Source organism: Scatophagus argus, chromosome 17 (assembly GCF_020382885.2).
Source record: "Scatophagus argus isolate fScaArg1 chromosome 17, fScaArg1.pri, whole genome shotgun sequence".
In the NCBI taxonomy this organism is placed as follows: Eukaryota; Metazoa; Chordata; class Actinopteri; family Scatophagidae; genus Scatophagus; species Scatophagus argus.
In genome coordinates this window covers 1351892-1375536 of record NC_058509.1, presented here as the reverse complement: position 1 = coordinate 1375536, position 23645 = coordinate 1351892, and the positions used below count along the sequence as shown (strand labels likewise).

General features: G+C 46.5%; 1 protein-coding gene across 1 annotated transcript in view; it reads right to left on the bottom strand.

Annotated features, from left to right (window-relative positions):
* LOC124074625 (ectonucleotide pyrophosphatase/phosphodiesterase family member 2) overlaps window positions 1-22056 on the bottom strand; it is a 28664-nt gene extending 6608 nt beyond the window's left edge. The window contains exons 1-24 of the mRNA XM_046417737.1: window positions 21901-22056; window positions 20245-20350; window positions 19915-20064; window positions 18921-19046; window positions 18760-18820; window positions 18389-18486; window positions 18166-18245; window positions 17879-17998; window positions 17354-17409; window positions 16501-16566; window positions 15214-15286; window positions 15023-15131; window positions 14749-14874; window positions 14638-14669; window positions 14425-14552; window positions 13971-14049; window positions 13792-13879; window positions 13542-13714; window positions 13374-13434; window positions 12810-12949; window positions 12001-12142; window positions 10833-10910; window positions 9669-9801; window positions 8846-8999 (exon numbers count right to left, since the gene is read on the bottom strand). Coding sequence (XP_046273693.1) covers window positions 8846-8999; window positions 9669-9801; window positions 10833-10910; window positions 12001-12142; window positions 12810-12949; window positions 13374-13434; window positions 13542-13714; window positions 13792-13879; window positions 13971-14049; window positions 14425-14552; window positions 14638-14669; window positions 14749-14874; window positions 15023-15131; window positions 15214-15286; window positions 16501-16566; window positions 17354-17409; window positions 17879-17998; window positions 18166-18245; window positions 18389-18486; window positions 18760-18820; window positions 18921-19046; window positions 19915-20064; window positions 20245-20350; window positions 21901-21918 — 2397 coding nt within the window. The 5' untranslated portion in view covers window positions 21919-22056. The remainder of the gene's footprint in view (window positions 1-8845; window positions 9000-9668; window positions 9802-10832; window positions 10911-12000; window positions 12143-12809; window positions 12950-13373; window positions 13435-13541; window positions 13715-13791; window positions 13880-13970; window positions 14050-14424; window positions 14553-14637; window positions 14670-14748; window positions 14875-15022; window positions 15132-15213; window positions 15287-16500; window positions 16567-17353; window positions 17410-17878; window positions 17999-18165; window positions 18246-18388; window positions 18487-18759; window positions 18821-18920; window positions 19047-19914; window positions 20065-20244; window positions 20351-21900) is intronic.
* Window positions 22057-23645: the final 1589 nt, after the last annotated feature.

Here is a 23645-nt window from a genome sequence, read left to right as displayed (position 1 = left end):
ATGCTTACTGGTAGTGCTAAATAAAACGTGTTTATTTCCCTCTTGATTAAAAATGAGCATACAGTACATATACTTTTGTGCTTTAACTGAATCTGGGTGGTCCAGTTGTAAGCTGCCTATCATAAAGATCTTTCGATTGGATGTTAAGTAACTTTTAACATCCATCCATCTTCTATACCGCTTAACTGTCAGGGAGGGCCGTGGGGGGCCTGGAGCCAATCCCAGCTGACTACAGGCGAGAGGCAGGTTCACCCCGGACTGGTCGCCAGCCAATCGCAGGTCTGACACACAAAGACAACCACACACTCTCACCTCAGGGCAATGTAGAGAAGCCAATTAACCTAATGTGCATGTTTTTGCGGGAGGCGTCCGGAGAACCCGGAGAAAACCCACACAGGCACAGGGAGAACATGCAGACTCCACACAGGAGGACCCTGGAGACCTGGAACCCTCGTGCTATGAGGCGACAGGGTCGGCACGACCCTAATTTTAACATTTGCTTCCAAATTGTTTTAATGAATTGTCGCATTTGAACTGTTACCCGCATGATGATGAAGACCAGGAAAATGTGTCAGTGCCTTAAGTTTGTGACAGAAAACTTCCATTACACATGTGTGTTTTTTTTGTTTTGTTGTAGTCGATTCGCCATACCCTGACTCACTGAGCCTCAAACAAAAACTGGTGACATCGTAACAAGTGTTTTTCCAAAACATGCCATTCAACACCCACCCACACACACAGTCGTGCACACACACACACGTGAATGAGGATTTCCTGTGCTGGTATTTAACGTGGGGCAATCTGAGCTGTCTGTCCTTCTCCAGCTGTGCTGCAGCTGTTCTCAAAGTACATTGCAATGAGTGTTCTGCTAACGTCCTGTAAAGGGAAAACTATCAAACATTTTGGCCTCAGACCCTCGAGATCATGTGCATGTTGTATGTAAGGGCGCCTCCACGGACACAAACAGCATAGAAGTCGGATAGAGAGAAGAAGCAGGTGAAAGTCTGTCCTTCTCCAATCAGGAAACGTATCACCCAGCTCAGATCAAACTGCAAACGAGGCAGCGCTGATCAAATCTGAGCCACAATCACCTCTGACGTCTTCAGAGACACATTTTAGTGTTCTGGTCAGCTGTAATGCAGGACTGTTGCTAACCAAGCGGCCGCCATATTGCTTCCTGTTTCCAATTGGACAAGTCAACTCAGCTGCTGTGACTTTTTCACCGTTTGAGCAAAAGGGAGAACCACAGGCCTTTTTGCTCTCTTTTCTCTGGTTATGTAGCACCAATTTTCAAAATAAAAAAATGATCTTTCCAGCAGTTAAATACCTCTCTGATTGAAGCCCAGCCTGGGAAAGCTAAATTAAGGACATTCCAGTAATTCTGTTTTGTTAAAATCGATAAAGTCATCGCAACCCGTAAACTTGGATGACATGAGTCATGTCCACATGAGTTTTGGCAGGAAAACTTAAAGACAAGCAAGTTCCCATTCATTTCAATGTGAGGGAGGAAATTCCTCATGTGGGGCTCAACGGGACAACCAGCTGTGAGAGACAAGCAGGCAGTGGAGAGGAATAAACGACATAAATCAACTGTGGTCTCAACATTACAACAAATAAGGAAAAAATCACACCCTCACATATTTAATACCTACGAGCTTAACGGCTCATTGTTTTCCTCCTGACACAGCAAAATGAAGCCCCATCAAAGGCTCAACGCAACATGCTGACAAAGCTTATGTTTCTGATATCATCAGCAGCGTGAAGCTTTACTCCACCAGCATCAGCGTCGACGCTCTCGGGAGTCTCGTCACTCACCTGATGCTCTTCATGGATGCAATCTAAGCATCTGGCCTCGCTGATAAACGAGGACACAGACTGAGAGCACAATAGCATCATCAGGCTAATGGCCAACAGTGTCGAGACAGATCAAGACGAGGCACGTCACCTCCGCCGACTGTCAACGCGTGCTCACACGGGGACCCGCTCCCACAGGCATGAGCAGCTGGCAAACGTACAAACCTTGAGACCACAAAAAAGAGGAAGAAATTCAGTTTCACTAGAATGTTTCTTGCATGCCAGTGCTTTAAATGTTACTTTTAATTCTCATGCATGCCTCCTTTAAAACTCTTCTTAAAATTCTTCCCCAACTCTCACCGAGACCGAGAAGGATGAGGAGGATGAGGAGGATGAAGCACCTGTCACGGGGCTCGTACAAGCTGCACTGTGGCAGGAGGTTTTGATGACAAAAAGGAAGAAAATTTGAGAAAATCTGCCATAAATCTGAAGAAACACGACAGAACGTGACCCCGGGAGGAAACCCCGAGGACGGAGGGTCGGCATGTATGGACTGTTCACGTTAACTACTCTGATTCAACCTCCTTCTGTCTCAGTTTAATTAATTTGCACTTCCTTTCATTAAAATCTTTTAACCTTTCAAGGACAAAACTTCACTCCGCCTGAGACCGCCTGAAGCAGCCTTCAGACCGGCTCAGTGACCGCTGAGACACTCTGTGGCTCCAACAGCAGATATCCAGAGGGGACAAGACACATTCCCGAAGGTGTGTGAACGTAATCCCTGCAGAAGCTTTCAGGGACAGCATACGTTCTGCCGACTCAAGCAAAACTTTGAGCTGCGACTGACTGACACTGTGTCACACACACACACACACACACACACACACACACACACACACTGCGTTAAAATTACCAACCTCCCGTGCACACACACTTTGACATTCTGTTAACATTACATAAGGCCACACTTGAGTGAAACACGAGTACAACTGCAGACATAACGTGGAAGTCCTGCAGCGCGGACACGCTGATCTGGCATTTATTTCATATTTTTGAAGAACGGATGAGTAATCGTGACTCACCTCGCTAGTGTGACTCACACGGGACTGGAGTCAAGTGAGAGTGAGGGTTTTAACAGAATAACATTCAATCAATCAAAGTTACTCCCTCTTTATTGCTTTGCCTGTGTTATTGGCGTCTTGGTTTCTCAGTGTTTCCAGGTGGAGAAATGCATTAATTCAGCATCTAATCATCCACTCATAAATGTTTCAAACTGAACTGATGGCCCTGGGAAAAGCTGATCATTGTTCACTAAACAGATTTGTCTTTCTGCTGGCAGCAAGCTCCTGGACTGGCGGATGACCTGTTCTCAGAAGTTCTTGGACTTCTTAGAAAGTCATTAAGCCTTTTTGAAAGTAAGACTGTAAACAGAGGATTTCCCTGAGAACAGATTATGCTCAAATAGCTTTTCAGGCGTGCGTTGGCAGGAAATGTGCTAGATGACTCTCAAATGGACCGAACAGCTTCCTGGAAACTCCATCAGACTCCAGAGAACCCCCTGACAGAGCTTCTGGTCAGCCAGGGGAAAACCTTGTTTCTTGTGTTGTTTGCTTTCCACAATGGGGAATTCTGTTGTATTCTGTTGTTGGACTGTTTCATGTAGGGAAGGAAAGGCACATCTGAGGCCTTTGTGGTCTCTTTGTGGTCAGTGACTTCTCTCTCTCCAAATCCCTGAAGACACACTGATGCAAACAAATTAGGAGTTGGCCTGTTTTGCTTTTAGTTTATTAAAGCTCATCCTTTGTTTCTTCACCCTGCTGGTCTGGTGTTCTGGGGTTGCATATGTTTGGGATGTGGACCAAAAAAAAAAAAAATCAAAGATTTTGGGATGTTTGTGATCACCTATTGTCTGGAGAATAATTAAAAATAACACACTAACAGAGTACAAAATCAAATATTTTCAAATCTCTACAGTGGTTTTTAAATGGCACTCCTCTATGAACATGTTGTTTATGTATGATATGTATGATTTAACATGTATGATGTTTATTGCATGTATGTTTCTCTCTTTCATCCTCTCTGTCCTGTCTACCTCTTCTTCTCCTCCTTCACCATCAGCAGGATGGTTCTCCCTTGTGAGTCGGGTCCTGCTCAGGGTTTCTTCCTGTTAAAAGGGACTTTTTCCCTGCCACCGTCTGTCTGCTCGGGGGTTCAGGCTCTGGGTCTCTGTAAAGCTTCTAGAGACAGTTTTGATTGTATAAGGAGCTATATGAGTAAAACAGGAATCGAAAGTGAAATTGAAATGAAATGTTGTACCAAACCTCCCACACGTCCCACCAGCAGCACAGCTCACCCACACATTGGCTGAGAGAAAACATTCTATGGTCTATCTGTGTTAGTTTTGTCTGTTCAGCGATTAGTACGAGTCAGAGATGACTGCCGAGTTTCTCTCTCCCCTCCTAACGGTTCAGACATGTTCACCATGACAAGTAAAATCCCAGAGACGTCTGCCTCCTGCATTGACTCCATTGACGCCATTCCAGTTAGACTTTTAATGCTAAACTACACACTATTGATTCTGAGCCAACTGCAATATATTTGGCTGAATTATATATTTGACCGCAAAGCCTAACCCAATTTTTGATTTATCACCCCCCCCAAAAAAGAAGACCCACTGTGAGTCATGGTTTCTGAAGTGTTTATGTGTTGCAGGCCTCGACACAATGCAGCACTGTTGTTGTCTTGGCAGCAGTGAGGAGATTCCCTTCAAGAACTCCTGACAGCAGTCAGCTGGATTCATCAGTTTGGAAACTGCTGCTTGGTTGTCCCAGATACAAATGCAAACATTCAGAACAACAACAGCGAGAAAGTCAATTTTAAATTGTAGATTCCAGCTCTATTATTTAGGAGTAAAAACGCTATATGGACAAAAGTATTGGGCCACCTGACCATCGCACCAACAGGAACTTCATTGACGTCTCATTCTAAACACACAGACAGCTTTGCAGCTCTAACAGCTTCCACTCTTCTGTGAAGGCTTTCCACAACATGTTGGAGTGTTTCTGTGGGAATTTGTGCCCATTCATGCAGTAGAGCATTTGTGAGGTCACACACTGATGTTGGACCAAAAGGCCTGGCTCACAATCTCCGTTCCAGTTCATCCCAAAGGTGTTGGATGGGGTTGAGGTCAGGGCTCTGTGTGGGCCAGTCAAGTTCTTCCACACCAAACTCATCCAACCATGTCTTTATGGAGCTTTGCTTTGTGCACTGGGGCACAGTCATGCTGGAATAGAAAAGGGCCTTCAACAAACTGTTGCCACAAAGTTGGAAGCATAGCATTGTCCAAAATGTCTTGGTGTGCTGAAGCATTCAGATTTCCCTTCACTGGAGGTCAGGGGCCGAGTCCAAACCCTGAGGAACAGCTCCATGAAGAGGCGTCTCTGCATTCTTTTGATTACAAAAGAATAACAAGATTGTGAAATGAGAAGATTGATACCACCCCCACTCATAACAAGACAGTGATATCAGCATCACACATCATTCATATCAGTTTGGGGAAGAAAACAAATAAGTGCATTTCCCCGAGTTCTTATAATAATATTTCATTTCACTATCATGAGCATTTAAATGCCTTCATGTAAGTGAGGTCAGTGAATTACTGGAATCTAACCTCAGTCTTCAACCAAATCCAGGCTAGTTTTAAACATCTTTTCACCTGCAAATTACCAAAACCACACTGACTGGGAAATAACCATAAACCAAGGAATACTTGAGTGGGTGCACTTTAATTATCCTGGACTTTAAGAGACGTGTCTGGATGAATTTAGCTTAACAAGATTACATCTATCATTTTCCACGCTTGATGTCAGTGACCTCAAAATCAATTCAAATCAATTATTAAGGATTTTGCTTCTTCCAGGAAAGGCTATAATCTGTCTTCCACTTAAAAGATGAAACCTCCAGCAGAGAGAAATGAGTTGAGGTCATTATGTCAGGAATCTTTAACTCATACCACAAACAGACCGAACTGCTGCCATTATGAGTCATTTTCCAAATAACCTGCAGGAGGTATACTTATTTGAAGGTCATTTGTGGCTGGACCTCCATGCACACTGAAGTGAGGCATTTTTTCTGTAAGCCAGGCAGGAAACACGTGAGCACAAACATCGCATGCCACGTGAACCAACAGCCCAAAGCTTCCACAGATTTTCTTCGGACTGTGACAGATCCTTCCCTGACCGTAATCAGGTTTTGACAGTTGCATTTCAGTTCCTTCAACTTCATAACGGTGGCAGATCAGCCACTGAAAAACGATGCCGTCACATCAAAAAATCTATTTTACCATTTAGGTGTGAAGACTTTCCGAAGTGTGGTTGAAGAAACCGGATGCATTGCAATGAGTCCCTGAAAGATTCTCCAGCTAATCCAGAATGATGCTACACATGTACTGACAAAAACTCATATTAGGGATCATATTTCTCCTGTATTGCCTCCTCCACACTGGCTGCCTGTAAAATTCAGAATAGACTTTAAAATATTCACATACGAAGCCCTAACTTGTCAAGCGCCATCTAATCTCAGAAAGCTCATAGTACCTCATTTTCCATCCAGAACTCTATGCTCCCAGGATGCAAGGCAAAATGCCGAGCTTGTGGTTGCTAGAGTCAGCAAAGGTAGACCAGAACCTCGAGCCTTTAGCTATCAAGCTCCCTTACTATGGAACCGTCTTCTGGCTTCGGTCTGAGAGGCAGACACCCCTCTACGTTCAAGAGTAGACTTAGTGGATTTAGGACTGGCTTAGGCTGGCCCCAGTTATGTTGCTATAGGCTTAGACTGCTGGGGATCTCCCATGATGCACTGAGCTTTTCTCTCCTCCTCTAACTCTCCTTCTGAACGCATATTCATGTCCCATCAATGCATGTCACTAACTTGACTTCTTCCCCAGAGTCCTTGTGCTTTCTCGTCTCTGAGGTTCCCATGGATCGTGTCTGGACCTCCTGCTGTGGTCCTGCTTGACACTGATGACCGTTATTACCACCTGTTATATTTCTGCAATATTATTACTACTACTACTACTATCAAAATCATGATTATTAATACTGTCATTGTCATTCCAATACTCTGCTGATATCATTGTTGTTATGCGTCTCTGTCTGTGTCAACAGAGCTGAGTTTATATTTAAAAGGGGATATACGTCGTCTGTGTGGTCGGCCTGGACTGTTTATCATGCTGCCCACTGTATCTGCTAAAAAGCAGCAGAGGAATGTCTATTTAAAAGGTTAAAAGCAGAGCCTGTTTGGGAATCAGGACCAGCATTAAAATGATCTTTAGTGTTTATTCTGGCCGGCTTATGACTCAAGGGAAAGCAACCAAACAACTCCTCTCTTCAGCTAAGTTAAGATAGGCCTTTGTTAGTGCTGCACTGGGAAGATTCATGCCATCCATTCATTCATGGCCTGTCATAATGAAACTCTGGCTTTCAGAACCCATTCCATTTAAAAGCAGATTATTGTTCTCTGGTGTCCTATTCTACTTTCACATTTTGGAAAAGCACACCAGTTGAAATCCAGGGGAAGCACACCATGTGCCTATTTATTATGAGTCATCAGTAAGCTCTTGACTTCATTGTTCTCTGGCAGTTTCCTTTAGTTCTGCACACATAAACTTCATGACAGCACAATCTGCAGGGATGTCCCTGCGTGAATTTGTCTACAAACTGTTGCCACAAAGTTGGAAGCATAGCATTGTCCAAAATGTCTTGGTATGCTGAATGATTAGAATTTCCCTTCACTGGAAGTCATTTCTGTTTATTTGTCTGCATTTGTCTCCATGTGGGAACAAACAAACTTTGAAAGTAAGATCTTTTATCAGGTCATTTTTTCTGATGTTTTTCAAACTGATTTGTTAAGCGCATCGTGAGGAAACGAATTCGATAAAAACAGTTTGTGGACTCGGACAGAAGTGGTTTTGGCTGACCTCTGGCTGAGACTGTCATACTCTGACCTGATGCTCATTGTGTGGTGCTGATAGTGAGTCAGTGTTGAATGTTTATCACATGTTAGCATCTGTTTGACCTCTTTGGTTGCCTCTTGACATGACAAACTTTGAGACATTCAGGAGCCTGCTGTGACTCATAGACTCATGTTATGTTGTTATATATGAGGTGTGTGTCATCTTAAAATGGCATTCAGATTATAAGCACTCACATGTTCCATGTGAGGAAGCTCCTCGGCTTGTCTTACATCTCACTTTCCACACGTTATCTGATTTTACTCGTTACTGTAAGTCCTGCACGCCTCTGTCAGCGCTCCACAATAAGAAAATCAAATGAAAAGTGGAAAATGAAAATTGTGACTGATGAAAGGTTTGTCCGACTGGTCAAAGCTGTCTCTAAACACCACAAACAAACTGCAGTTCTTCTGTCACACATTTGGCCCACCTTCCACCAGAGCTCGGCAGCTCATCACACTGCACGGCCCGAACGCAAAGCCACGACTTCGAACCAGAAGCACATCATGGACTCAAAGGCACAACATGTCAACGTCTCCGCATTACAACAAACATCACATCGTGCCAAATGTTTCCAACAAAGTTCACACCCAGAGAAATGTGCCATTTTATTCGAGTCAGAGAGCGAGGAGGAGAAGTCGACGAACATGAACACACCACATCCACAGGTCTGAGGAAAAACATCACCCAAAGTTTAGCTGAAGCTGACGTTACTACGAAGTACTGTGACTGCTGAAGACCTCTGCTTCATTCATCTGACTGCTGCAGCCTCACATTATTCATTTTCCTTTCAACTATTAATCCATTCTTCAAAGAGTTGGTGAATTTTCAGATAACCATTGGATGGTTTCATATTTCACAGTGTGTCCTCACTTCCTCATATGTTTAAGTTGAAAGCTGTTTGAAGCTGAATATCTGCCTCTGGAAGTACCAGCACCTTCAGCCCGCTCGGCTGAAAACCGCCAGCCCCGAACGGAGCTCATGCAGCTGCAGTGACAGCAGGGGCAGCGCTGCCCCCTGCTGGAGGTTATTTGAACTCACATTGCACGTCTCACTGTTGTCCGGTCTGTGTGGAAGCAGGAAGGACAATACGCTGAGGGGCCCGTCGCACTCGTCCACAGTCTGGTTCAGCTCCTGGCAGCTGGTCACCACCGTGTAGAAGTGGGTGGGGATGGGTGCAGCGTCGGCCGAGAACCTGGCAGGAAGAGGGGCGTCAGAGTTACTGACAGGTTTTAGCTGTAAGATCAGTTGTTCTTTTTGCTTAAGAAGAAGAAGAAGAATCAGCTTTATTGACAGTATATATATTTTTACATACATTTGAATTCGTCTTCTGCATTTGACCCATCCTTACTTGAACACACACATGCAACACCCGGCAAACTACATGCAGTGAAACACACACAGGAGCAGTGGGCTGCATCAGGCGCCTGAGGAGCATATTGGGGGGTTAAGTGCTAATGGAGGGGGGGAGCATTTTTCGCATTAATCACTCCACCACACCCAAATTTTTCCTGCCCCTCCGGTGGGGGAATCGAACCGGTGAGACTCCGATCACAATCCGGATCCGCTTCTCCAACCTCTGGGCCACAGCTGCTTGTCTGACAGATATTTGACAGACAGCATACTTAAATCCAAACTTTGTGTGATCTTTTTCTCGATCAAAGCAGTTAAATCTGTTATCTGTCTTCACTCTGGCATAAACTGCAGAGATGTTGGGTCTGCAGCGTCCAATCAGTAAGTGAGATCCAATAAAAGGGCGTGTCTTAGGGCCTGTCCTCTCTCTAAGGCGAGGACTCGGAAGGCTTTGACGGAGCAGCTGAAACTGTTTCGATGGGCTAACTTGTCATCTGTGAACTCCTCTTACTCTTTTATCTCCTCTGTGGTGTCTCGCAGGCCGTCGTGGTCGCTGTCAAAGATGGGACCGGCGAGGACGTTGATGCCGTTGCTTTCCTCTGCGTAACGCCTCAGCAGCGTCCCCTGCAGGTAGCCCCATATTCCTGCAGACAAATAAGAAAAGTGGAGCCAGCAGGCTCATTTTCCCATAACCTTACGAAAAGGTAACAAAAGCGGGCAAACTCAAGTCAGCTGAAGTCCAGCTATAACACAGTGCAAACAAAGAACAATCCAAAAGGGTGACGTCCACAACTTCAACAAAAAGTCCAAAAGGTAACCAAAGACAAAGAAAAAGCAGGAGGAGGAAAACGAGTCGGGAAGACGCAGACGAGCTGACGCAAAGTGAACACAGAGCTCAGGAGACGACACAGGTGAGCCACCTGGGCGGGGCGCACAGTCAGAAGTGAACAAAGACACCTACAAACCTACAAAATTAAACAGGAAGCTAACTGAAGCGAAAATCCAAACCACAACACAGCTGCAGGAAGAAAGAAACGGAGTCAAAAGGACAAAAAGGATCACAGCTGGCTGGACAAGGAAACAAAGGAAAAAAAGACGAAAAACATTCATCCAAATGCTGTCACCCCTTGATGTTTACTGTAACCAATAAAACTTCCAGCCTTAATAAGAAAAATCAATAAACTGTCCAGACATGCACAGAGTGTGCGTGTTCTGATAAGTCCTCTCTATCTACAGAAACAATGCGTATCAGGCCGTCCCCGCTCAGACCTGACATCACCACATTGTGTCCTTTGTCTCATGTGATAGGACTGCTATACGGGAAGGCAGGAGGGACAATCTGAAGGTCGTTTACAGACACACTTTAAGCTCAGTTTAAAGGTACAGTATGTAACATTTCTACATTTAAATGCCTACAAATTGTTTGAAGCCGTTTAATGCTTTCATTTTCGGTTGTGTGACAAAACACTGCAGCTCAGTTCTGCTGCGAAGCTACAGAAATGTTTCAAAGGAACAACATTGGACTTTCTGTCTGCTGGGGGTGAGGAGATGATGACTGAACTTTCATTTATGTGTGAACTGTCTGAACTGACGCCTCAGCCCGCCCCCGCCGCCCCCGCCGCGGTGGATCAGTAACTGCTGTCTGAGCGTGAATGAAGCCACGTGAGCGACTCACTCTTGAAGGCCGGGTACATGGGGACGGTGTTGGTGATGAGCGAAGCGTCAAATCTGGACTCTGGAGACGACGCCACCTCTGTCAACAGAGTCACACACACACACACACACACACACACACACACACGTTCAGGTGGTGGAAGAGAGCAAAGCTTTGAGTTTTGGTTTTTAAGACCAGACTTAAAACCTTTCTGTTTAGTAAAGCGTACAGTTAGCCTCAAACAAAGTGTGTAGGGCTGGTAAGCATAGTTACAGCCACAAGTAGAATAGGTCTGACTAACTGTTAATTAATCTCTATCATAGCTAAGCTGCTATAGGCCTATGCTGCCGGGGGACACAAACATGATCCACCAAGCAGTTTCCCCTCCTCCTTTTCCTCTTCTATCCTCTCCCCTCGTCAGATTAACATGCAGTTCATTATTTTATGTCACTAACTGTGTGTCCAGTTCTCCTCGTAGTCTTGTGTTGAAATTGAACTGAACAGAACTGATAGGATAGTGGTTTTCAACAGCACATAAAACATACATGAATGTTACAGCAGTTCATTATAATTTCATTATTATAATTTCAGTCTTGTGAAATGTTAAAATCATATTGAGGTGGTAGCAAAAGTGAAACTAAACAGCTGAGATTTTGTTTTATTTGTCTTTTTAGTAACGTCGTTCTCATGTTGTTAACTGCTTTCCTGCCTGTACAACATCCATTGCACGTCTGCCCGTCCTGGGTGAGGGATCCCTCCTCTGTTGCTCACCCTGAGGTTTCTTCCATTTTTTCCTGTTAAAGGTTTTTCTGGGAGTTTTTCCTTAGTCGATGTGAGGGTCGAAGGGCAGAGGATGTTGCTGATGTTATGTTAAGCCCTTTGAGACAAACTGCTTGTAAAAATGGGCTGTACAAATAAAGTTGACTTGTCTTGGTTTGGTTTGGTTCACAGTAAATCTGAGATACAGTAGTTGAGTGTGAACAGGTTTTCTGACCTGGAAGTCTCACACTGATTTATTTCTTGCTGCTTTAGTCTCAGGTTTTTGTTCTCTGTTTTGTTACAGTAAAGACAGCCTGCTTAAATTAAGAAAACTCTTCCTGTTAGTGGCTTCAAGATGTCAGCGTCACAGAACTGCCTGAAGTCTTTATGCTGGAACAGCTCAGTGTGCAGTCCTCGTCCTGCGGGTTACCTGGGGGGAAGAGGAAGCCGTAGGTGAGGTGGCTGTTCTGGCTGTAGGTGCTGCAGCTCTGACTGTGGTCGGCCGACACTCTGGAGTCGGCTCGGACGCAGTGAACGGCGGGCGAAACCTCCGGAACGGGCGTCATGTCCTCCTGAGGGACAAACACACCAAACTTATTTTGCTTTCATGTTTTTCAGTGCAGCTCGGACAAACTGCTGGTGTTTTCCTGAGGCTGGACAAAGACGGACTGAGTACAGGAAGCTGTGTGTGTGTGTGTGTGTGTGTGTGAGCAGCTGCACCTTGTAAAGCTGCAGCCTGTTCCTGTAAACACGTGACAAACACACGTCTTCGGTGTGGGACACACAGAGGCTGCGTGTGTGTTACACATGTTTGTGTTTGCATGTTTGTGCAGCTCCGTCACTTTCCACCCTGACATGAACACACACCGGACACACACTCTGAACGCACACTGGCGGTCTAATGACAGAGTCAGGAGCTGAAGGGGGTCCGGGACAGACAGGAAGTAGGCAGTCTGTGAGGGCGATGCAGCAGCACTTCTCCAGTGATTTAGTTTTCCTAAGTCACCTTTTGTTCGCATTAATACACAATGAGATGAGGTCATCTGTGTTTCTTTGTGTGACCTTGAATAACATTTTCCTTTTGATCTGATGGTTCAGGCACAAGGAAAGGACAACCAGGACCAAACAGAGGGGACATTCTGAGCACTGGAGGTGTGTCCCCCCACCAGGAGAGACTTTAATGGCTGGCAGGGGTTGAGATGGGAGTGTGTGTGTGTGTGTGTGTGTGTGTGTGTGTACCTGTCGCTGCAGTGTGTATGCCGTCCACAGAGGCATGGCCAGCTCTTTGCTGTAGCCACTGATGAACTCCACATGATGAAGCAAACTGTACTGAGTGTCAAACATCACAGCTGGACGGCCAAACGGGAGGTGTGTAGTGTCTGCGTACACACACACACACACACACACACACACACACACACAGAGTCAGTTATGTCACCTCCCTATTGAGCGAGAGAGAATAAAGCTGGAGCAGAAACCTTCGATCTTAAACCTGAGAAACAAATTAGTTCTGTTGCAGTTCTTCCAGGCGACCAACAGATGTCGTAAATGCTGTTCTGTTAGATTTCCAGCAGATTAGACACAAAAACATGTTTTGATTCAGATCAAATGCTCTGCAGCGTGTCCACATCTTAGCTCATTAATCAGACTGTCCATGTAAGCTCATCTCGTTAGCACGAAGACGACTGCTGCGTTTCTGCCACTGAGCAAAGTGGACTGATGTTCCTCAGCTGCTGAGTGCTCCGCCGTCCGGCTGCAGCAGACACTGATGCACACTGACACTGAGGTGGGAGAGAAACCTACTGTAGCTGTACATCCCATCTTGTGCAGGACTGAAGGCTTCGATGATCTCCTCCACTTTGTTCTGTGACGGAAAAGCACAGGTGATGACACGTTTTTGACGGATGGACTCTGAGCAGCTCGTTTTTGTCCCGTCAGAAATGGTGTTTGCTGGCTTTGTCCTCCTCTCACCTCGTCATCGCAGCTGCAGCCCAGGTCGTGGGTCACGGCGGCGTTGGAGTCGGACGCCGGTGACGGTGATGTCACTTCCTCTGGCATGCTGGGATGGAACCGCGGCTCTTTGAGCATGTCGTTCAAGCTGCCGTGAGTCCCGTTGTTAGGGGCCGGCTTCAACCCTAACAGGTCTGAGGCCAAGACGGGAAGGTCAGTTTGTGGACAACAAAAATCACAATATCATTATATGACATAACAATCTTCTCACCACACATGACGTTGTATAGTTCTATGTTTTCAAATTCTGGCACTCTTTTCTTGAACTTGAAGCTCGGTCCATGACCCATGAATATGGTCTGCGTGGAGAAAAGAAGGATTAAATCCAGATACACCGGAGGCGAGCGCGTGTTAATCACTTATTTTGTCTCTGGAGAAACTCCACAGTACCCTCATGCTGGTTATCTTGTTGTCAAAGCCGTGGTCACCAAAGAAACCACAACGAGTCCTCAGTTTCTCTGGCATTTTCCTGCAACAAGTACAGAAACGTCACATTTTCTCAATGGGAAAACACGTTACGACGCCCTTTAAATAAAAACCTCAAGAATGCAAGAGAAAAGCTTGAGATCTCTCTGGTGTGTTAAACAGTGTGAATTCTGTTTCCACAGACTCAAGTATTGGAAGCCGGAGCTGATGTGGAACTCAGGAGGTGGATCTGAGACCCGGTTCAGGTTACGCCAAGTTCTGTGATTGTTTGAGTGTCTGGGCCGCCTGGTTTTGTTGACTTGCTCAGGTTGTGTTGATCTGATGAGTAGGATACGTAGCTAAACGGTTTCTTTGATGCATGTGGAATCTCTCGGTGGGTGGTATGGTACTGAAACGTCATCAGGACGTCACAGGTTACCTGGCGATGTGCCACTTCCTCTCCATCAGCAGGTGGACGTCCTCGATCCTGCGGTTGTTGGCGTAGTGAAGCCTCTTAGGTAAGTGCTGCTTCAGGTACGGCTTGAAGTGCTGCGTCGGCATTTTGCACTGAAACAGGAAACATGATGGCGAGGGTGAGGACACGCAGAACACACTGCACAGTCTGACGAATTGCAGGACTAACAGTTCTTACAGTGAGGTTCGCCACCACGACTTTTGGGTCATCTGGAAAGCAAAACATCCAGTCAACATGAAGCCCGTTTGATTCCTCTAAAAAACAGATCCAGTAAAAACCTCGTCTTACATGTGGTGGATTTGGGGTCGCGGGGTCGAATTCTGCCCAGCGAGCCGGGGATCAGCGTGATCTCGTCTATGTTGAGCGGGTAGCTGCTGAGAAACTCGGTCCGGTCACAGTGGGCCTCCTCCATACCTGAGACACGGAAACAACAGACGTGGTTTGTGTTGATGTTATTAAAGCCTGATAAGAAACCAGACACTTTGGATCTTCTTTGTCCAGTTTAGTCAAAGAAAAGGTCTAACAACACGTTCTGGCTTCAGCGATGTTGTGGCGGTCGTACCGTGGTCTCCGACGATGATGACGTTGACGCAGCGATGCAGGTTCATCTGCTTCAGACCGTTCATCAGCTGACCAATGATGTTATCGATCTCCCTCAGAGGGTTGTCCAGCTGCGGACAGGAGCGGCAAAGCAGGATCACAAACACGTTTCTGAAACGGTAACGACGTCACGAAGCACGAGTGCGGCCTCACCTCGCTGCTGAGGGGTCCCAGTCGGTGACCAAAGGTGTCGGGCTGCTCTGAGTGGACGGCGTAAACGTAAGGCCTGAAGGAGAGGTGACACACAGTTTCAGAAGGAGTTTTTGCTGCAGAAATCAGTCAGATGTGAGAGCGTTTTGAGGCAACCCTTGGCTGAGTTTGTTGTTTCTGGCAGCAAGTCTCTCACCTCAGCTCACACAGTACTGAGAAACACGATCCAGACCTGCTGCCCCACTTCACTTTATCAGCCTGCGACCCCTTCACTGACCCAGCACCTGCTCTGCACTAAAAACAACCTTTATCTCCAAGAGACGCTCACCAGCTCCCAGACTAAATCTGACCACACAGCACTTCCTGTCCAAACCCAGTTTCTGTACACGAGCAGGAGATTACTGAAACAAGCTCTAAAGGACACACAGCTTCAGTGAGAGGTTGCATCATGTCCATGCAGCTGCACACAGCACAGCAGTCCACTGAGCAGGACGAGACTCTGAGTCCAGCACAAGAGAAGCTTGAAGCCTGACTCAGCAGCACAGCATGTGTCTTGCATTAACGGGCTACATAACGAGCCTTTTTCATCTGATAGGCTGCTGCCAAACAAATCATACAGAAGAGAAAGCAGAGATTCAGCATCAGTGCATTAGAGCCACCAGTTAACTGCTCCGATCAAGCTTTTGTTGTTTTGGTTTTTTTTTTGTTTTGTTTTTTTGCTGTTTTGTTTTTGTTTTTTGTTTTTTTGGATGCACGGCCTAACAGCTGGCACCGGGTGGGAAATGTCCCAGGACCACGAAGGCTGACTGCTGATCCGGTCAGGGTGGCAGCACATCCTGTCTCCATTACAGACTAAATGAACGAACATTTCCTGGCCAAAAAAGACTGGATATTTATGGTGTCAGAGGAGGGCAATGAAATGTTCTCGCAAGCAAGTTATATTATTTCACATGCAGATGTGAAGTGCCACTTGCACATTTTCGCAAAGCAGCCACCACACAAGAGAGTTTCTGCTTGGTGAGTTCCGGACGGCGAGGACCCTCTAAAGGGAAGCTCTCGAGGTTTGGTCCTGCTCTCTCATGACTGACCCAGAGACTGACTGACAGATTCTTCAGTGAAACACTCACGTGCTCTCACAAGCAGTAAATCTATGAAATTCATTTTCCTTGTTTCATCTAAAGCAGGTTGGAAAATGACAAGCGTCTGGTCAAACGTGGGGACTCGTGACATTAATCTGAGGCCACAGATATCCTGTCAAATTCCTGCGTGAAGTCAAACAGGAAGTCGTACCTCTCGTTGTCAGGCAGCTGCAGCCAGCGCAGTATGGTTAAAATCCTCCTCTCCATGGGAATCACCCTGGAAAGAGAAGACGGGGAGAGTGATGGTTAAAAGAGGAGGATGAGATGAGGTACTGCATGACACCATGAATGCGGTCGTCTCAAATTCTTAACAAGATGTAGTCTGATACTTGGTGGGTTCGAAGAGCCTCCTGTCCCTACAAACAAGAAAGAGCTGATCTGTTTATAAAAATATCAGTTTAAACACATTAAGAGAATGTAATATAAGTCTAATTACAGTCATTAATGATATGACTACATATAAAAACCGGCGTGATGCTTGTTTGCCTGCAGCAGGCTGGTGTTTCAGCTTCTCTGAGTCTTGAATGGCCTCCGTTGTGACTCGGTGAGTGGAGGTATTGTCAGTCAGTCTCAGGGTGAGACGGGCGCTCAGACCTCGTGATCATCATGTCATGGACTCAGATCTTTTCTGAAACTAATCTGTCTGTCTGTCTGCATATCATTTGATTTCTCTTCCTGCTTGTGCACCTTGGTGTCGACATTACGACACAAGCTAAGGGAAAATAATTTTCTGTTTTCTATTTGGTGTTTCACAGTTCCTGTTGTTTGGTGTTCAGGTATTTCTGAGAGTGATTGTGTTTTAGAAACCCACAGGAAGTAAAGTTAAAGAAAGCACTTAAATTCAGCTTTCATACTAGAAATGTTTCACCAAACTGCTGGCGACATAAACTCTGTCTAAACTAACATTCACGCACTAAAGTCAGCCTTAAAGGTTCTGCAAGTTACCAGTGCTGCATTCAGAGTCTGAAGCTGTTTGAAAAATATTCCAGTACTAACTTAAGTACCAAGGCCAGAAGAAAGTGCCTGCTTTCACGCCTTGCTCCTCGGCTGTGATCCAGATCTGAAAAGAGAGAGAGACTGTCAGAAATCCAGTCTAACCACACGGTTCCCACCATGTTCCCACCATGTTCCCACAGGGTTAACCTGTTGAGTTTATGGTTCCAGTTAGGATTTCTGAAGTTAAGAAAAGGACTCTGACATAGGTCAGGACTCAGCCGTGAAGTTTACCAGCTGCTTCTGTAATAAGGAAGACGGGATTTTTCCTGACTTTGAAACGTTGGATGAGCAGTTAGAATTTTTTTCTTCAGTGAGAACCCCAATTAATTCATAAAAGTCCTCCTTTTGAGTTGGGGCTTCGAGTCAAACAAGAGCACTTTCCAAAATGTAGTTTTGGATGGATGATTTCTCAGTGGACGTCCAGGATATGATACTAGACTGTGAGCTTTGTGATTTACAAAGTTTCTGGTGTGACCTGAAGACACCGTAACAAGCGACATGCAGTAACCGCCAGCACTGTTTCTGTTACTCACAGGCTGTCCGCCCCACCAGCGGTGGTTCAGTTTCTCTCTGGTGCGCAGGCTGAAGGTGGCGTTGAACACCGGGTCGTGCATGGTGTTCCCCACAATCCCATGGGACTCTGGGTACAGACCCTGCAGAGACAGCACAGTCACTACAGTTAATATATTAAAGATCACAAGATGAACTTTTTGAACATGTCTGTCAGCAAACATGTTTATTGACTTAGCCTCATGTGGGAGTACACATTAACAGGCCTGCTTCACTGGACCCCTGGTCTTACATGATGACAGTCACTTACTGTGGCCAGGGTGTATAAATTTGGGAAGGTCTTTGATGGGTAGACCGGTCGCATGTACGGTGCTGAGGTACCACATGTACCTGAAAGGAGTGTTTCATTATTACACTTGCAATCAGATGACTCGTTCGTTTGCAGCCAAATTATAAGACTAGAACACAATCTTCTGCAATCCCTACAGCTGCATTCAGAAGGTGAAACTGAAGAGAAAGTGGAGGAAACGCACTGAGTTTATGCATGTTGGGGATGACCGATTTGCCCTTCTTCAGGTAGGAGGCTCTGAACCCGTCCACAGACACCATGATGAGGGGGGGACGGATGAAGCTGAGCAGACCAAGGGACAAAGACCAAGACAAAATTCAGCAGTGTGTCCTGTTAAAAAGTTCAAAGTTCCTCAACCTTCCACTGAAATGAAATGAGGATGAAGAGCTTCGACGAGCCAGAGATCATCGAGCAGTCGGACGATCTTTCTTACGTTGGCCGGTTCAGATTTTTCACTTTTAAAATGATGAAAATCCATATGAACAAAACGACATGAGCTATTGATTAAATATTGCTTAACTTCTGTGTGACTGCTGCTGAGTTTGGACGACTCACCCTGCTGGACACTCGGCCGTCTCGATCTCCTCACAGTCGTCCTGCACCCATGACGTCTCACCTGACGTGGAAACGCAGCACAGAGCGATTAGCTGCCTGAAAGCACATCCGCTCTCCAGCTGTGTTGGTCTTACAGCCACAAGTCGCTGTGTGATCAGTACCTTTGCAGAGCGACTTGTAGTTGGAGCAGCAGTCTCCTTTCTCCAGACAGTCGGCGGAGCAGTGGCAGGCGTGGTCGCCGTTCCTCTCCTCCCCACAGCGATCCTGAGTGCACTCAAAGCCTCCCGCTGAGACACATGGACGTATGGACAGGACACGTCACTTCAGGGTTCCACTCATCCTTCTTATAAATACATTTCTGTTCATAATCTGAATTTGAGACCCCTAATGTTGGTCAGGATCTGCCAGCCTGTTTGGTCCGTCGACAGGGTCAGTCTGTGGTTGTGGTAAAGCGTGTGTGTGTGTGTGTGTGTGTGTGTGTGTGTGTGTGTGTGTGTGTGTGTGTGAGTGTGTGTGTGAGTACGTGGGCCTGACCTGCTGGCAGTTTTGCACTCGGTCGCCTTTACATCGATCGTCAGTGCACAGCTCACACTCTGTAGCACTTTGTTACAATAAAAATCTCAACTTGAGCTTGACGATCATGTGAACAAAAACCTCAGTGTGCCCACTGAACTGACGGCTTGAATCTCAGACACCTCCAGTCTGAATCAAGCAGACCTTGTAGAACACAAGCAGCTCATGGGTGCAGAATTGATGGGAAACGATCGTCACATGTTGGAAAACGTGCCAGCTTAAAGCTGTCAGGATGAATCTGTGATTGCACTCCCTTCACTGGACCGAGGTCTGAACCAGCATCACATGAAAACAAACACTACAGCAGCTAATGAAAACATTTAACAATTATGAATATTATCTTCCACGTCTGCCCATAGATGCTCCTAAATCCCACAGACTGAACCTTTAACTCACTGAAACACAAAAACAACTTCACACACACCCAAACCAAAACACGAAGCACTCAAACAGTCATGGGAGACAAGTGCCAGACTGCTTTCATTTGACAAACTTCCTTTAACTCTACAAACACGTAATCAGTTGTTTGTCGCTTAAACACGAGGCTGCTTTCACGACGACCTCGGAGTGAATCACACTGACCTGTTTTCAGGCACTGATCGTCAAAGTCGGAGCAGCAGCTGTAGTAGGTTTTACACAGATTGTCACACCTGCAGCCTGGAGGTTTGGCCTCCTCCAGCTCAAAGCACCTCCCCTTGCAGGATCCCGCTGAGCTGACCCACTGTGAGACGACTGGAGGGAGGGGAGGGGAGGACAGTAAGACACGACGTCATTCACCTGCAAAACTCAGATACAAATCACACGTTTCCTTCCCGAGACGCCTTTTCAACTTATTTGAAAAGAGATTTGATGAAGTGAAGTACAACCAAAGGCTGTGAACCAATCCTGAAGCAAGCATGACGCCGGCCTCACCTTTAGTGTGAGGTGGCGGGTTGTCTCCTCCCTCTGAAGGTCCGCTGGCTTGGAAAACATAAGCTCTGCCGACATCAGGACCCCACAGACAGAACGCGACCACTACCTGCGCAAAACCACAGACCGCACACACAAAAACACACACATTCAGAGATTACTTGACGACTCCCTCCTCTGGCGCGGGTCAGAGGTCAGGCTCAGCAGCAGCTCTGGGCAGCAGCTCTGGGCCGAGTGGACGCTTAACGACGATGCTAACCCAAAAATAGGCCCCAGAAAGGCGGCCGCCGCGCTTCCTCGATGCCCTAACTAGGAGTCTGTTTTTCTCTGAGACACATTCATGTTCACACCTCACCAAAGAGGTCAGAGGTCGACCGGCAGCCAGGAATGGCAGCCGAGGAGAAGCCGAGTGTTGTGTGATTCCACGTCTTAGAGCTCAGAGCGAGTAAAGGTTCAGTTCTGACCCGAGCGAGGCGTCCAGCAGAAGTCAGAGCAGAAAGTTTATTTAAAAGGCTCAAACTGACAGATGCTTCCTGGCATTAAAGAAATAATGAGTCAGATGTTACGTCTTCTTCGCTTAACTGTGAAATCTTTGTCTTGTTCCAGCAGCCTGCGGCAGGTGAGCTCACGCTGGTTGCTGGTAAAGTCAGTCCAGTTTGGCACTCGTCCAGTATAAATATTTAAGTTTTCATCAAAACACAAAGAAAATCTTCACATCTGAGAACCTGTAACCAGAAAATAATTGACATTTCTGTTGATTTCTGCTCATTTAATCTGTCGGCAAAACTGCCAGCAGTGAAGCTTCTCACCAATAGCAGTTGAATAATGGTTTCAGACACTGGAATGTTTTTAAAAACCTCCTGGGAATCTGCTAAGGATCCCAGGAGTTCTCTGGAAGCCAGGCTTAAAAAGCAGCAGGGCTCAAGATGAATCTCGTGACGTGGGGTCACACTCAGACTCGGCACTCGTCTCACTGGGTCACGACTTGATGGGTCGAGTCGAGTGTTCGTGGGCCACAACCCTGCAACGCGTGTACTGCAGTCCTACGAGAATACCACACTTAAAGCGGTACTTGCAGTAGTTAAGTTGGAGATGAGTGCTGTGATGCAGGACTGAGATGTTTTAGTTTGTTGTTTTATTTTACAAATAATATTAAAGATTTTTCACCTTTAGGACATTTAGCAACTCGACCTGACTGACTACAAACGGCAGCTCAGGTGTCTCCCAAATGATTCTACAGTTATTGATGAAGATGGAGATGAAGACGATGATGATGATTTACAAACAAGCCAATGGTGTAACCATTAACGTTAAGTTTACCCTTCACCTCCCCCAGGTAAACAAATCTGCCTCACTGTTGACAGTGAGCTGTTCCAGGCTGTCATCGTCACCATCATCATCATCATCATCATCACATTCATCATACACGGTGGTCCCAGCCAGTCAGTCAGAGCTGCTCCATAATTCGTGTTCCTTCTCACGGTTATGTAATCTCCTCCCTCTTGAGGTAAAGCTTCCACATTTCAAGGCTCGCATTGATGTGAGGCAAAGTGCGCTTTTCTGCCTCACAGGTCGATACTTCAAACGGAGGAGCCGTCCGACTGAGCCCCGGGACAAAAGCGACAATCACACCACCAAACTGTCACAGTCTTACCGTACCAAATTGCCCAGTAGCATCTTCCAAACACCGAGTCCACTTTTGGCATTCCCTCGAGAAAAAACGAAAGCTCAGAAAGTGCGGCCAACGTCCGGTAGAAGCTCCGCTGTGCGCCTCTGCAGATCGATGGAGCAGAGCGCACGGGTCCAACTCTGCCTCCCCCTCTCTGCCTCCCCCTCCCTCTCTCTCCCTCCCTCCAGTTGTTTGCCTTTGCTTTGCCTTTGCCTCTCTCGGTGTTGGGCCAATAAGCATGAAGTAATGGTGACAGCTGCGCTCTGGTACAAGAGTGCGTCAGGTCGGGGTGACGCTCCGGAGTGCGACACAGTCAGCTGAACCGATCACCCCGATGCGGGGGAGGGGGGCCGGGGCGTTCCGGATGAAGGTCTGTGTTCATGGAGGTTTTATTTGTCTTATGGCTCGATGGACAATGAAGACACCAAATCATCCATGTGTGCCTGTGGAGGGTCAAGCTGAAGCTCTTTAGGCCACATGGAGGGATGAACAGACTGACCTCTGAGGGTTAAAGAGCTCGTCCAGATATCCTCTAAGACACAATAGAATCTGAACACACAAATTTAATGTTGAACAAAGATGTCAGAACACTTGAACATGTCACTCCGGAGCCCTGATAAACGTTACCACAACCTCCTGTTGTCTCTCAGGTGCATTATTTCTCATTATTTCTCAACACGACAAAATAACTACCTTGTGATCCCGAGATGTCGGCTTCCTGCAGAACATTTCATAATAAAACTGCTCTGCACAGTTGGAGCTGTAGAGTGAATCAAAGCTCTGAAAGACCGAAACGCTGGCTGGTCAGACGCTCTGAGTCACCTCACGTCTCACAGTCTCTGCAGGCTGACGCTGCTGAAGTATCTCCAGTATTTTGACAGTGTGATACCAGTACTTAAGTAAAGTATCTGCACTCATATCCATGCAGTAGATGTGTAGGAGTGCCACCATGTTTACTATACAGGCAGCAACAGCAGCAGCCCATTCACGGCTGTCAGACGCAGAGTGTGTGTCTCAGATAATCAGCACACACATCTGGTGTGATCAGCCTACGGACCTTCGCTGTTTGCCACAGCGGATCTGTCGGTTACATCCTCGACTTTGTGCCTCTACGACTGGCTTTCTGGACTGTAGAATTCATGCTGAGACCGACACACAGAGGAAACGTCATGCTGGGGTTCGCCTACAGGACCCTCATCGAAAATGGCTCCCAATAAATGAAAACACAGAATGAGGTGGGGACCTGAAGATAAGAGCTCTGCAGCAGATGCAAACCTCCAGCAGAGCTCTCTGCAAGACGGCTATCAGCCTTCATGTTATGTTTGTCTGCTCTGAGCGTTTGGATCAAAACCACCGAAAGTCACAGCTTCTTCTCTTTTCGCCGAGCTGCTGTCAAAGCACATGAAGGCTTTTGAAAGGCATGTTGTTCATGGGGAGGGACGGGGACCAAACTCTGGGCTTTGAAAGTGATCTGCACCTCCAACACCTCGGGGGAAACGTCCTCATCTTACAAAGACCACACACACACACACACACACACACACGAGCACAAAACCTTTTGAGGGGTCTGAAGCGGTGAAGGGACAGACACACCTGCCGCCCCTGGCACAGATTACCCTCCATCAGCCACAGAGCCATCTGATTGGCTGACGTGCCGCCCATCACCTGAGGACGAGCTTAGCCGACTGATCCTGGCAGGAAGTCGGGCTGCAGCTCGAGTTTCAGCACACCTGGA